A 15,649-nucleotide genomic window follows, 5' to 3' on the forward strand; every position below is an offset into this window, starting at 1 on the left:
CTCATTGCAGAGTCCCTTTGGGAAAGTGCTTCCCTATTTGGTAAGAGTCTGTTATTAATGGGAGTTCCCATATTATTGATTGGCAAGGATCATGGTTTCCTTATTGAGGTATGCCAGGGCCTATTGGCAGCATTATATCCAGACTAGGATTATGTTAGTTGCCTTCTTTGGGGGAAGAACATATTAGCACGTAATTAGCTTTCCTGATCTGGATCGGGCTAGTGCCGAGTGGGTCATGCATGGGCTGGTCAGGTGCCACATAGCTGCAATTTGTCGGGTTTGGATGTAGGTTGCTCCACTTGGTTTAATAGTAACTTGTAACGTGGCGCATGAATATTGACGAGCCATATTTCGGTGTATCAGTCCTATACTTTTTTCTTCAACAAAAATAGTAGAACAGGTTAATTTTAAGAATGGGTTATACCCAAGTCCTTTGACAAATTGACTATTTTAATCACCCAAAAAAAGTAGCAGAGCAGGTTTTTTCTATTTTTCCTCCATTTTCATGGTTGGAAACAATCCATGATTGTACCCAAAAACTAAGCCTAGTTAAGATCTGGTTATGCATATTTTAGGTTGAAAGCAGTACATGGGATACCATTGATTGACAGTTTTCAAATCCCAGTTCTGGCCCTACTCATGTAATACTGTGATCACCTTTCAATTTCAACCAAGTAATTAATTTGAATGATTGGTAGAGCTAGCTAGCCTTGTACTTCAAAAGCTAGGGTTTTTGATTTATTTCCAGCCACTAACCTTGTTTTTGGAGGATCTTCAGGCCAATGGATTTCTTCTAATATTCCTTGATAAGGTTTTTTTGGATAAGGGAAGTTTTAGTAATCTTCAACTTTTCTTGCAGAGTTGCTGTTATACTATTTTTCATTGTGGACCTTAAGATAACCTTTTTTATTTTTTAAACAGAAACAAGGAAAAGCTGCTACCTCTGTGTGTGTGTGTGTGTGTGTGTGTGTGTGTGTGAGAGAGAGAGAGAGAGAGAGAGAGAGAGAGAGATTTGCAGGGCTGACAAATCTAGATAATTTATTACATTCTCTATGGAAATTGACTATTCATGAACAGGAGACAACTCAAATCTACCACAAACTCAAAAGATCACTCAAACAAAGGAAGAAGAAGAAAAAAAAATCCTGCCCCATAAACTCAAGAGATCACTCAAACAAAGGAAGAAGAAAAAAAAAATCCTGTTTTTATTGGTTTAATTTGGGTACCTCTCCTGATCTTAATAATGTTCTATCTTACTCCATTAATCTCTCTCTCTACCACAGTGACACACACAATTTTCCTATCATAATAATTAATAGGGAATTAAAGCAAGACAAACAAACACCTAATTAAAACCCAAGAAATAGAGAAGGTGGATGAAGAGATTCAAGCATTCAACTATGAACAAGACCACAAGATAAAGCCATTAGCAGGATTGCAGCTTCCTTCTCATCTTGTGGGAACACTTGATGAAAAGCTGAATTTTTACTCAAATTGATAGTGAAGTCTTCAAAACAAAGCTTCTTCTTTCTGCTATGAGTGTCTGTGAGTTTGCACTGTTTCTTGTATTGCTGGACATACCCTTTATCTGATTCTGATCTCTTCTCCTTGTGATGCACCTTTGGCCTCATAGTTGATGTTCCATTCACAAGAACTCCGCCGCTTGCTGCTGCCGCCGCCATGGCACGTCTTGCCTTCCGTTGTCGAATTCCACAGGCGTTGCAAAGCGACTGCACCACACGATCAACCATTAGTGTTTGGATTAAGTAGACAGATAGATATGTATATGAAGAGGACCACTATTTATTTACCTTGGGACCTCTTGGGCCACTCCTCCAAAGAGGGGTCTTAGTAGTGTTACAGTCACTGCAAACCCTAACTGTGTCTAATGGTTGCTGATGATCTTGAAACTTCTGTCCATTACTCACTTGTTTATCTTCACCTGTTTGATATGAATTCATCATCTTCCTCATCAATCTCATCTTTGAAGACATCCATTTAACTGGTCCACCATTATTTTGATTCTCATGATCTCTATCATCTCCTTCTAAGCTGTTGTTGTTAAGGCCATTCTCCACAGTGGGAAGTGAAGTAGATTGAAGGAACACATGATGATGATCACTTGATCCACCTTGTAAAACATACTTTTTGACCTAGAATCATCAAAGAAATACTTAGGTTAAATCACAAGATCATAAATTTTGCAATTTAATAAAAAAAAAACCCTTTTTCTTCATTCTCACCTCTTCTTGTTGTTGGTGTTCTTCTTTATCATAACTTCCTCCTTGCTCTTGAGTTGGGTTTAAGAAAATAGAATTTGAGAGAGAAGAAGAAGAACCTTCAGATGATGGACTAAAGAATTGAAGGTGTTGATCCTCATTGGGCTCTATAAGAGGAAATGGAGAGGGTGGTGGATTAATCAGATAAACACCTGGATTCATGGAGGAAGAGATCAACTAGAGATAGATAGATAGATAGAGAGAGAGAGAGAGAGAGAGGGAGAGCAAAGAACAGTTCTATTCTTGTAGTCCAGCAAAGAAGGACAAGATATGAGATGAGGGAAGGAGGGATTGAAGTAAAAACAAAAAAGGGGCTCAAAGGGCATAATCAGTAGGAAGGTAAAACTCTTTTAAAAGAGTCTTAAGGGAAAGAGAGGTCTGAAAGGTGTTCACGTGACTTCATGAGACCCAAGCAAATATGTTGAAGAGACAAACTAAAAGGAGAAATATAGAATGCTACTACTATACATGATGACAAAACCCTATCTTCAAAAATTTCATACCCCTCACTCATTTAATTATCATCATCTTCTTCTTAATTTATAATTAAGGGAGAATGTTCACTGTGCCGTAGCGCAGGCTGCATCTAGGCACATGGGCCTACCACTCAAGGGTGCAGGGTGGTCATTGCGCTCACCCTCAGTATGGATCGATCATACAAATTTACCTCTGGGTTTTCTTAAAAATGGGTTTTCTTGACTATTTTACCTCTTATCTGTATCGTTCCACCGATACGATATCAGGCAGATATCATCATCAATCACCTTCAAAACTATGCAATATCGGCCATATCGGGCAATCCGATACCGATATCTCAAACCATGTAGTCAATATACTTTTTTTTTTATTACAAACCCAAATTGAACAACTTGGTTCCACCAGATTTTCATCTTTGATATAAACAAGACCTCAAATGGGATTATTGCATTAATGGGTCAGGTGAAATGATATATCTAGGCTTCAATACTCCTAGAAGCATAGTATATTTCTCTACATTAAATGGTGTTTGGAAAAAGGAGGAATTTTAGCGACAGTGCAAATAGAGGGGATGGGTAAGATTTTGCATGGGAGGAGTATCTTCCCTCTCTTTTTAGTATTTGCCAAAAAGCATTTAATGCTTTTGCAGGCAAGAGACATAGTGAACCCTACCTCCCAAACACTTCTGCTTAGATTTTAGCAAACTTTTGTTTTCTCCTCTATCCAACTCTTTACTTTTAAAATGCTAAGCAGCAAAATTACAGGGGTTTGGCCAGCCTTTCCGTTTTTGATCCTTTATTCTTCTTCTCTTGTTTCCCTAGTGGGGGGAAACCCAAAAACAGATAGGATACACTTTTATTAGGTCCTTCATAATTAGATGTGCACTTTTAATTCTCCTGGTTTATACATGGAAGGTTATAGAACTGTGAGTTTCACTGTTAGGGGGGAAATTTGAATCCAATTGACCTATGAAATTTCATACTTTCTCTCTCATTTTACTATTTGTGACAACCTCACATGAGGCAAGCAATGATTACATGAACAGTAAAATTTGTTTTTGTTTTTATGTCACTTTCTTCTTTTGTTTTCTTACTTGTGTTGGGAATTCTAAGAGCCTCAAACTTAGTAAATTAGCTTTTGGTAGGCCTCTTTAATGTTAAATGAACTAACCTCCAAAAGGGAAGAAAAGATTGTATCTGTTTAATATAATATAATTAATTGCCTTAATCTACTTGGGAAATTAGCTATTAGTACTAAGGTGGATTAATTAAATAGAGATGCTGATCCAATATAATTGTATCTGGATGAGGTTCATCTGTGTTGGTCCCTTGGTGCTCAGAAACTTCATGGGTTGTTGTAACATCCGTGATACCATGCATCTACCCATTTTCAGCAATCCATCCAAGGGGGAGAAGACAAGATAATTTCACCATGAATTGAAACTCTAAGTAACATTATAAATTTACGGAAAAGATTGGGTATGCTAGCGGTATACCGTATGTTAGCACCCTATGTGTCTATCTCTATTCCCCCTTTAAAATGACCTATATATCTATCTCTCTCTTTCTCCTTTGAAATGATCTCATTTCAAAGGGAGAAGAAAGAGATAGACACATAGGGTGGAGAATTTATCCTTTTAAATGCGGTGTACTGTCCAATGCATCACACTTGAGAATTCAACCGTCCACCCAACACTTAAGAGGATAAAATGATGCAACTACCCATTTTACTGTTGTAGTCTTAAGTATGATGCACTGGACAATGCCCTACACTTGAGAGGATTAAAATTCTAACATACCATATACCACTAACGTATCCATCTCTCCCATAAATTTATTAATTTCTGTCACATTTCTCTTTCCAAAATTGGAATCCTCGCTAGGATAAGTCAACCTCTTAGTGTACGTGACATATTAAAACCATCAGAAGGCACTGTACTACAATGCAGTCTGCACCAATCTGGAAGTCTAAAGATTCACAAGATGAATGAGATGTAGATGTAGGAAGAAAATATCGTTACTTTCTGTTCTTCTAATTTATGGGGCAGCTTTTTAATATTGCAAAGACAAATAAGATAGCTACATGAGAACTAGAGGAATGTAATACATGGATGTGATTACCTGAATATCTGTACCCACATATATAACTGTTAGATTCCATCTTATGGGACCAACTAGTATATGAAGACACCCAAGATCTTAAACTTAACCAATTAATGAGATTACTCTTAATATTCCCCCTTACGTGAGTATATACGATGAAACACGCACGAAAACGTGTGGTGCTCTATTATCATATTAGAATATAATAAAAAAACTCGAACTATTAGGTGGAAGGACCCCATACTAGTGTTATGTGTGTGTCTTGAATTCTTGTATTCATTTTGAAGTTTGCCCATTTTGACATTTTTTGGTGGTGATCTGAAGGAGAAATTTTGTGAGGTCGATCTGTGATGGTTGCGAAGAGCTTGGGCCAATTCAGTATGACCCGACTTGATGGATCGACCCAACTTGGAGGAGTATTTTCTTGTTTTATTGTCTTGTTGTGTAAGCAAGACAACGAAGTGGGCCGGGATTTGGGCATTTTTGTGTTAGGGTTTTCTTAGAAGAGTTCTTGCTGCGAGCTTTTGGTGTTCTTGAGAGATCTTCATTGTATTTTTCTTCCATCACATAGTGAATCATCTTCAGCTAAGCCCGTGGATATAACACAACTAATTGGTGTGTAAACCACGTTAAATCTCTCTGTGTCATCCTTGCTTAAATCTATTTTTTTTCTTCGTACGTGTTTCTTGGTGTTAATTTCCGTTAATTAACAACTAGTATATGAAAACACCCAAGATCTTAACATCAATATGAGATTATTTTATATATTGGTGGGCAAGAAAGAAAAGATTTTTTTTTTACTATTACGATCACGAGGCAGGCTACGTACATAGTCTAGGAATCACTCCTGTATGTATGTTTGAGGAACAGATGACTTGAAAAGGACCCCTCAAAAATTGATCATTTGTGGTGTCAAATACTGTATAGTATGTCCAATAAAGGGTAGTTTTCAGAAAGGTCCTTGCAAATCTTAAGGGCCATGACCTTCATGGCTCTGTAACTACAGGACAGTGTGCTTAAAAGGCAGAAGGACCCAGCATTATATCCCTTATTGATATAGACGCTAAGGTGGTTTATGGCTTACTATTTTCATGGGCCGCAAGGAAGGATAAAAGAGAGGAGCATGGCGTGTGGCTGCATTGCATTGCAATCAGGTATGATTGGAACTACCTTTCAGCCTAATTAACCAGTGGAATCATCTACCAAAAGGATTTTGTTGTCCAGCACCCTGCCCGGGCTGCATGTGCAGCGCCAGACTTGATGAGGTGTGAAAAGACCGCCTCACCCCTTCCCAAGCCGAGTCCATCATCTACCTAATCTGCTTATCCGGTCCATGTTCAAACACTTGAACCCACTCAGTTCAGTTAGCTTCATAGTTTGAGGAATCGAAATTGGAATGCTGATTCTGGTCTAATCGGATTGGAATTGGCTGGATCGGATCTCTGATTAAAAAAAATTAATAATCGGCTATTTCTAAGGCTCAGGCCAATTGCTAGCCAAACTTAGCCGATTCCTGGCCGATTCTGCTGAATCAGAATCTATGGAGGCCGATTCCACTTACTTGATCCTTAATTAACTTCCATAATTATAAATTAAAATGGATTACTAAGTTTCCCTCCACCACAGAGGATTCACAAATCCTCATAGGGTTTTAGTATGTCCTCAAAATGCCCTCCTAATACCCGCACCTGTCTTATCCCGCCCGCTATGTGAATGGGATTCCATTCACCGTGGGTTGAGAAAAACTCGGTCCAAAATTTGAATTTGAGAAAAGAGATACAAACATAAATCAATTATTACATCATCATAATTTTTATCTCAGTATGTTTTATCTTTTCTTGACTTCCAAACATAGCCTTATAGGGGAAAAGGTTCTCTGACCCACCAGCCGGGCAATTTAAACTAGCACCTTTGTGCATTGTGCTTATCTCTTTTCTATTGATCTGTATGAAGTAACTTCACTGTCTTCTTATGTACAATACCATTTTACTTCACCTAATTGGTGTGCTCTCTGTGACGTTTGCCAATAGAATTGACTCTTACCATAAACTTGATTTCATTAATGTGGCGGGATCTTGGAAACAATCAATAATTTATTATCAACACCCTTCAATGACAAGTGCTCTTGTATACTACAAAAAAGAAAGGGGTAGAATCCCATTGGGTACCTTGCTTAATCAAATATCATATAATATCTTTTAATCTAATTAATGGTTATTATAATGATATGCATTAAATAAGTTAATACCATTAACTCCCCAAAGTACTAGATATTTGCAAATTAATCCAATTTGTTGCATAATAATCCCTTCACTAAACAAATATCACATAATAGACTATATATAGGACATGTAATTTCATAACCGTCAAACTTCAGTCCATTGAACATGCTAGTACAAAGAATATGTGTTAGTGATTAGATCAAAACATTTTTATTATTGATGAATAATATTAGTTTTCAAAATATTTTTTTTTTAACTTATTATAAACACCGTTACTGGATTTGGATTTCTATCCAATCATACACAAACAGTCTCTCTCCTCAATATTCCACAGTAAGGCAGTGGATTCCGTGTTAAGTGTCTCTCCTGTTCATGATAAAAAAAACCATGGATCCATTACACAAATATATAATTAGGAAAACATTAACCATTGGTGCACCAAAACCCATGATGCATAACCCCAATGACAAGGACCTCTCAAATCAAAGTACCAATTGAATTCTACTAATGAGAATCTTGTTCTTATCATCTGATAGTGATTCATGCAAGACTCTTGTGTGATCTTGTACGATGCATACACTATATGTGCATTCACATTTGTCGTTCATTTTTTAAGCAAAAAATCAGTGAATCATAAATTTTTATTTCTCTTTTTTCGTAAGCAATCAAAAACGTTTACTTACATTTAGGACAAGTTATTCTTTGTTATTTAAGATTCCTAATCTCTTGAATTTTCCTTATAATTTAACGGCACCTCAGCTGTTAAATTCTCCCATGTACACTTCCCCCCACCTATTTCATTTTGGGTGCTAAGTGGACCATTGAGAATTTCTATTTTTTTCCCTTTAAGGCTCTATTTGTTTCGGCGTGGAATTTTACCTGAAAATTTTTTCACGGTAAATTTTACATGTTGAAAAGTTTTCTAATGTTTGTTTCCATAAAAAAAAAACAAACATTGTAATATGTTCAACATTTAAAATTGGGAAAAGTTTTCATACACGGTCGTGTAAACCATGTATATGAGAGGGCGAAAGTTTCAAGGCATTATTCAATGGGTAGGGATTTATCACTTTTCTAATTCTTTGTGAGAGACCCTCTCACATACATGGCTTACACAGCCGTGTATGAAAACTTTCCCCTTTAAAATTTTACATCTGATTTTTTTTTGAAGTGAAAATTTTTAAGTAAAATTTTACACCAAAATAAACGGAGCCTGGTGCAAAAGCTCTTCTACCAAATTTTTTGTCGTGCAAAAGTTCATTAAATTCCTAATTTCCTTTAATTAACCGAGTAGTGTTTTTTTGTCTAATTTTCCCCACTTTTGTCGATCCAAAAGAAGAAGGAAAAAGCCTAGCTTTCTCTCTCTCTCTCTCTCTCTCTCTCTCTAGGGATCAGGATCGTCTCCAGGGAGCAGGGAACACCCAGGGTGTTGCCAGCCGTTGGGTTGTGTCGCACACATCCCTAGGTATGCACCAAGATATGTGCGGCACAGCTCAACCGCTGGATGCCCCCTGGCAGCACCCTTGGCGCACGCCTCCTTGGAGATGAGCTAAATTCGTAAAGTAGTAGCAGTTTTTTTTTTTTTTTGGACCACTGGACTATTTTTATTAAACCTTTCTAATTTGTGGATAGATGAGAATGACTTGATAGACTACAGGTCCCATTTGGTAACACTCCTAGAGAGTGCTTCTGGTGTTCTTTTGCTCTACGGGAGTGCATATAGAGTTGAAATGCGTTTGGCACACATGCTCCAATCTTGTGTTCTCACGGAGTGAACAGGCTCAAAAAACATGAAAAGATCAGGGATTGAGAAACACCAATTAGAAGCTTCTTTGATTCTTCAGCTCAACTTAAAGATTGAAAAGTGAAAAAATAGCATTGTGTTCCCGATAAAACTCTTCTCTCACATAAAACGCAGAACCCACTTTCTCAAGCAAAACCCTTCTCTCTCACGCTATACCCTTCTCTCATGCCTGAAACCCTCTGCAACTCCACGGCTGAGCTCGTCTCCCTCTCGCTGCAACTCCACGGCTGAGCTCGTCTCCCTCTCTTGGCAACTCTATCGATTCATTCACAAGGTACGATCCCCTTCTCTCTCTGTGTAACCAATAGCAGGAGGTAACCTGCAAATCCCCTCTATTCGATTGAGATCCTCTGTAAATTTTTTTCGATCTCCAATACAAAGACTGCATATTTTCTTCTTCTTCTTTTCTGTATTTTATAATAGGATGATTATCCATAAAATTCTGCCTTAATTCCTGAAGTCAAAACTGAAAACATCCTTCATGGGTTACCCATCATATATATCCATTTTCCCATGGAAAACAAACATCCTTCCTTTATGGTCATATGAACGACAAGGTGAGTTATATCCAGAGGAATGTCTTACAAGGTGAACTATTAGACTCTCTTTATTATCTTTTTTTGTCGTTTCATCCACACATGACCAGATCCCCCCTAAAACCTGTGTGTTTGTCTAATAAATATATTTGGGGCTTTTTACTGCTTCCATACTTTACATGGGCCACCTCCATCATCATCATCAATATTCATGGTAGCTATACTGGTGGTAGGCCCTTCTACTTGTGAAGAACGACATTAATCAATGAATGGCGGGGTTGTACCCTTTTTTTAAGATGATTCTTTCACTGCTCCCAATCCATTGTTTCAAGTTTCAAACACATTGCACAGATGGTTGGTTGGTTGGTGGTTTTGCAACTTCGAGCAACCCAATACCCTCACTCCTCACTAGACTTGACTGGGATCTACTCCCAGGCCACACCACCAACTGCACTATGATAGGGACTCTTCGATATCCATTTAATTTATTGTTTTCCTTTCCAACCAAATCAGCAGGTTGTTTCATGTTTGATGGCTTGGCCTAGGAGTCTGAAATATATATAACGACTTTGAAACAAGAAGTTGCTTTACCCCAAAAAACAATAAAAAAAACAGCAAGGTGGCCTGGTCTCCTCCAATTGTTAATCTATTATTTAGTAGATTCAGGTTATTTTGCATGAAATTCACATTTTAATACTTTGCATTCCCTCATTAATTTATAGGTAAGTATTATTTGGTCGATTCAGGTTACCCAATGTCAATTAAAGGCTATTTGACACCTTTTAAAGGAGATAGATATCATTTGCCAGATTATGACGGAGGGAGAAGACGACCTACAACTACTAAGGAATTGTTCAATTATCGACATTCCTCTTTAAGAAATGTGATTGAGCGTAGCTTTGGAGCGTTAAAAGGCAGATTCCCTATTCTTCACTCGATGCCTCAATTCTCTCTTAGGTACCAAACAATGATAGTCATAGCTTGTTGTGGGATTCATAACTACATTCGAGAGGAACAAGATGCAGACGCATTGTTTGAATTCTATGGAAATGATGAATATCATAACCCTTCTTTGCAATCTGTTGTTGGGGATGTTGTTGGTCCTTTTACATTTAGCTCTCATGGTAGTCAACGGGATCGTGCAGAGAATGATGACCTAAGGAAACGAATTGCGAATCAGATGGCAAGACTAAACGGTTATCCTAGATTATGATTGTTATCTGTTTTTATTTCAACACTTGAGGTGTGGTTTTGTTTATTGCAATGTATTTTGTGATTCCCATTACTCTGAAATTGAATGCGGTACTAGTGTATTTACAAATCTATATTGAAAACTTTCACTCTTGACATCCATATTTCATTATTGTGAGATTGCTTGCATATTCCATATTTTATGTCATGTGCGCAAGTAGCACAGGCATATCCACAAGTAATATAATCATAATTATTATAGATTAATAATGAACACAATGGCATTTATGTAATTTTTTTTGTACAAAAGAAGTGATTTTGTAAAATGTTTACTAGACACTGTTTCTATTCTTTTTATGTTCGTGGAGCACTTCTGGAACAGTTTTACCAAACGCTGTTTTTCTTCCACGAGAGAATTCTCACAGCAAGGAATCGAAAAAGAGCACTTCTATGAAAAGAACATTCTCCCAGAACGGATGTATTACCAAACGGGACCTACATGTCAAACCTAAAAGTTTATCTAAAGCTATCACCATATGGCCCATTATTTACAAGGTTCTCCCCTCCCAACAAATTCCTTATTGCATCTTATACTAAACAAAAAATGGATTTTTTCAAAAGATCAATGGGACCTCAGCACACCCTTACACTAAGGTGAAACAATAGGACCTTTATCCCCTGAGGTTCGTTGACTGGTACGGTTGTGCGCCTCCTCTCATAGGGGGACTGAAATGACCATTCCATCCTCTGACCAAACACATTGCCCAGGTGGGGTCCACCCCTTTTTATTAGAGACACTAGGGAACCGTATCGAACAAGGGAACCGCAGGTGATAAAAATTCGAAATAACACGCCCTTTAATAACTACAATTTTTTTTGGGATAGGCAAATTACTTTATTAGAAAAGAAAGAAGAAAACATTATTACACAGCCAAAAGGAAGACCCAGCTTCACTCACAAAGACAGCCCTTTGGAGAGGAAGAGAAGACTCTCTTCAGACGAATCTACAAAAACGCAAACCCAATAGGATTACAAAGTAGGCAACCCAAGGGGTATCCGATCTAGAAAACAATCTAGGTGGTTTGGACATCCCATTTCTCTACCAAGCATGGTTTGAGGTATCGGATCGGATCGATCAATTTTGGCCAGATCGGATAGGTATCGGTTGAGACTGATCCCGATACCGATCCGATCCAGCTATATGGTCAGGGGCAAAAATGTAAAAAAAAGTTTTTTTTTTTTAATAAAAAAACAGGGGCAAAAGTATCATATTTGCTTGAGTTTGGGCGATTCCGATCCAATCCAATCCAATCTAGCCGATATCGAGATCATGAACCATGCTACCAAGTAAATGTTTTTAGCTAACTTAGGGCCTTTAGGGGAAGCCGTGGGACAACGATTCTCAATATTAATACATGTCTCTGATAATCGTTGAAATACTGTTACTCACGTTCATGAAGATACCAAAATTCCTCTCTTGCCAAATATGAGCTATCGTACTACAAAAGGCTAACTTTCCCCAATCCATTGAGCTTCGAGAAGGACACTCCTCCTTGGGATCTTGGAACAGTGACACCTCTGAAAGACTACTTTCCAAATCATATATGAGAAAGGACACTCGAACAAAAGGTGATCTCTACTCTCGAATCCTGCCCATAAGCAGCAAAAGGTGCAACTGCTATAGATTTCCACATGAGCTGGTCTTTAGTAATAAGGGTGCCTACCAAACATCTCCATGTTATGAAGGAATGGGAGGAATGCTAGTGTTGAACTAAATGCATGGAGCCCACTCAACCTGAGGGTGGGAGCAAATTTTTTCCTGTCCTATTCCCTATCCGGTACAGTGGTCCAGTTCCTCTCATAGGGAGCCGAAAATGACGTTTTAGTTTCCCTCGAGCAATGTGTCTGGGCAGGAAGTTAGGTCGTTATTGCCCACCCCCTATGAGAGGAACTAGACCACTGTATCGAGCAGGGAACAGGAGACGATAATGATCCGGGTGGGAGCTTCTCAGAATATCCCATGCAAATCTAGCAGAGAAGATACCGGATGAGTGGGCGGCCCAACTAATGGAATCCGGGTCAGAGTCACTAATTTGCTAACGCATGCCAACCGGCTCCAACCATGAATCACATCAATAGAGGAACAAGGTTTAGGATCCCAGCCACCATCCCTCAGAATGGATTGAACCAAGGCAAATCTATCAATAACTACCATTCGGTTGCCTAGGTGAGTAAAAATCTGTGTATAGGTGGATTGTGAGGTCCTTTGTTTACTTTCCAAATTTCAGTCTAATCTGATTTTCCCAAGTGACAAAACAGAAACTTGTTGAAGAACAAAAACCCTAACATGGTTCGTTCTCCAAATCTTGAAACCAAACTAACAACCACAACTACTGCGACCGAAGAATTAACTGATTCAGAGCTTCTGAGCTTGAATGGTCACTCCGTTCCCCAAGGTACACTCTTCTCCACTCTATTATACACTACTCTGTCTCTGCCCTGTGAAGTTTAGTACGCAATTCAATCTCGACTTCAATTCCACTTGTCTTAGGGAAGTCGGAAGAATTATATCTGGATCATGAGAGATGGTTCCCGGTTCCTTCCAAATTGAAAATTCATAATGAAAATGTGATGACCTAGAAATCATGTTTATTTTATATTTGGGGTTTCTGAATCGTAGAAGTAAAAATCATAAGAAATTTTCGGTATAAACTTTGAACTGCTGCAATGAACTTTAGCAATGCCAGGCGCTTTCTGTCTGTATAGTGTGATTAAGCCTAACGGCTTACCCTTTGGCCCAATTTTCCAATTAACCGATGGTAACTAGAAGGTTGTTTCAATGAACAACAGTATGCAACTGCATTTTGGATCTTTATCTACCAAAGATAGTTTTATGATTGATAAAGCTTCATTTATTCACTCTTTTCTATATCATTAATAAAAGAAATAAGGTACTTGGGATAGTTGATGACTTTGAGGCAGTGGATGCCTCTTTAGCTTACAAGCTTTGTCTTGTCAAACTGCAGCTATTTGCTCAGAGGCATTTTCTGTTTCCTCCTCTAAATATTGAGGAAGACAATGCTCGTGTGAAGCACAGGCATGTCTATGTATCTTAATATTGTCTGGATGCCTTGTTTCTTGTTATCTCTTTTCCTCTCAAGTATCAGGAAATCTTTTGTAAATCATCACTTTTCATTTTCTCCCACCTACCCCTTACATTCTTCCTCAGGAATTGTAATGGAACACTTCTAGTAGAGCATTTTTATAAGTAAATAAATAGAAATGTTGTTCATACAACTGCCTTATTCTGCTCTTGTTGTTAGATTCATGGCTCAGCAAATGTCCCAATGCACAGAAAATGGTATGGACTTCTGCACCAACGTCAGCAAACCATTATCGGTTGGCATGGTGTAAGGGCAGCATTTCTATTGAGCTATTGAGTTAAGGAGTTCCTCCTTCCCGCTATTCCTGGCATCAAGCAGGAATAGGATAAGGGAAAACCTCTCTTAGATGGAAGTCTTTATAGAAATATGGCTTTAAGGTTAGTTTAAGGACCTCTTAATGGTAGACTATGTCTATTAACTAAAGAAGCCTTTAAAGCTCATTAATAGGCCTCCGTGAGGCCCTATTAGTTTAAGATGAGAGTGTTAACTACATTAACTATATTATAATGAGAATGATTCCTCCCCTACTAATGTTCCCGAGTTACTTTCCTCCCAACTTCTAATGCCAACAGCTTTGCCCTAGTTGAGTTCCTTTTTATATGGGCCTGAGAAGCTCCAACGACAGTACTGTGCTATTTCCTTATCATACCCAGAGCCTGATGGTCCTTGATTTCCTAGAGAACATTTGTCCTTCTCAAACTTAACCATAATCTCTGGTGGGGGATGCCACAAATTACAAACCATTCACCACCTCCCTTGAAACTATCAAAGGACTGATCTGCTAGAATGTTTTTGAATAACTTGTCTACTGCTGTCCAATTTGCTTTTCTGCATTTTATTCTATGTACACCATGTGAACGTTGCACAAATTGATCTTGGATTAATCTTCCATTTCGTTCTTCCCATAGACACCATAATGCCAGCAGTAGCATTGCTGTACCCTTGTCCATAAGAATTTCCCTTTCTTCCCAAGAGCTGCCTACTGCCAATACCAAGAGAATTTCTTCATATTTTCTGGAAGAGTCCAATTCATCTGAAACAAAGTTAGAAAATGGAACTTGATCTGTTTGGTGTTGGAACAATGAAAAAATATGATATATATATATTGCTGGGTATTCACCATCCCAAGTGATGGCTTAGGTGCTCCCACAGTTGGTTGTTGCCAAGGCTAGGTAATGTAGTACCTATAATTGAAAGAAAAAAACAGTACCCAGACAAGATCTTTAAATCGAAGAAAAATTCAGAATAAAGGGGTCAATCCTAGCAGATCTAGGAGAAGGGGACTTTGGTAATAAACACACAAACAAGAACAGGTAGTCGACCTATACTGAATTCTATTATGAAATAGGAAGTAAACAGAACCTAACATCAGTATTTGATCAAGTAATAAACAGTAATTAAGACCAGGGGTAAAACAGTAATTTAACTAAGGAAATTAAAGATCAGAAATTAGGGTTATGAATGTGTAATCGATTCTGTTAAAGGGTGAAATAACGGGAATTAAAAAAATTGATGCAGGAAACCAGAATCAATTCGGTCTTAAAGAGAAGCTGTAACAGGGACAGGGGCAGAACAGGAAATCATAAATAAGTCAAGGTCGACAGGTCAGAATTAGGGCGATCAAACAGCCCAAATCACGTTCTCCTCTCTTAATGCAAGCAAGAGAAGAGAGAGAAGGCAATAGGGGGTCCCATTTGCAAGGGCACTTGAAGATTCAAGTTTCTCCACTCTAATTTGTATCTCTGGGAGCGTATTCGAGTGTCTTTAGTTTTGATTACTCTGGGGAGTTAATCATTTATTTTCAAGTCCATTTTGTATGACCTAGGTTGTAATTTGATGAATACCCTAAGGTCTTGAATTGTAAGAGGTTGAGA

General features: G+C 38.2%; 1 protein-coding gene across 3 annotated transcripts; it reads right to left on the bottom strand.

The window, feature by feature from the left end:
- Positions 1-1,018: 1,018 nt before the first annotated feature.
- On the bottom strand, positions 1,019-2,709 carry LOC122657134 (GATA transcription factor 21). Of its 3 annotated transcripts, none has more exons than XM_043851915.1 (4): positions 2,244-2,708; positions 2,112-2,153; positions 1,812-2,081; positions 1,019-1,730 (listed from the first exon to the last, which is right to left on the bottom strand). In XM_043851915.1, exons 1-4 carry the CDS (start codon positions 2,439-2,441, stop codon positions 1,395-1,397), a joined length of 846 nt encoding a protein of 281 aa, XP_043707850.1. In that variant the 5' UTR covers positions 2,442-2,708; the 3' UTR covers positions 1,019-1,394. The 3 variants fall into 3 exon arrangements, with proteins under 3 accessions (XP_043707850.1, XP_043707849.1, XP_043707848.1); XM_043851914.1 differs by having other exon boundaries at positions 1,812-2,085; positions 2,116-2,153; positions 2,244-2,707; XM_043851913.1 differs by having other exon boundaries at positions 1,812-2,153; positions 2,244-2,709.
- Positions 2,710-15,649: the final 12,940 nt, after the last annotated feature.

This window comes from Telopea speciosissima, chromosome 3, assembly GCF_018873765.1.
Source record: "Telopea speciosissima isolate NSW1024214 ecotype Mountain lineage chromosome 3, Tspe_v1, whole genome shotgun sequence".
In the NCBI taxonomy this organism is placed as follows: Eukaryota; Viridiplantae; Streptophyta; class Magnoliopsida; order Proteales; family Proteaceae; genus Telopea; species Telopea speciosissima.

Bases quoted from the DNA above. Each gene is read 5' to 3' on its own strand.
- LOC122657134 (XM_043851913.1), bottom strand. From the start codon at position 2,441: ATGAATCCAGGTGTTTATCTGATTAATCCACCACCCTCTCCATTTCCT. The intron at 2,154-2,243 runs GTGAGAATGAAG...TGATGATTCTAG, and splicing joins AACACCAACAACAAGAAGAG to GTCAAAAAGTATGTTTTACA. The intron at 1,731-1,811 runs GTAAATAAATAG...CGTGTGGTGCAG, and splicing joins GTGGCCCAAGAGGTCCCAAG to TCGCTTTGCAACGCCTGTGG.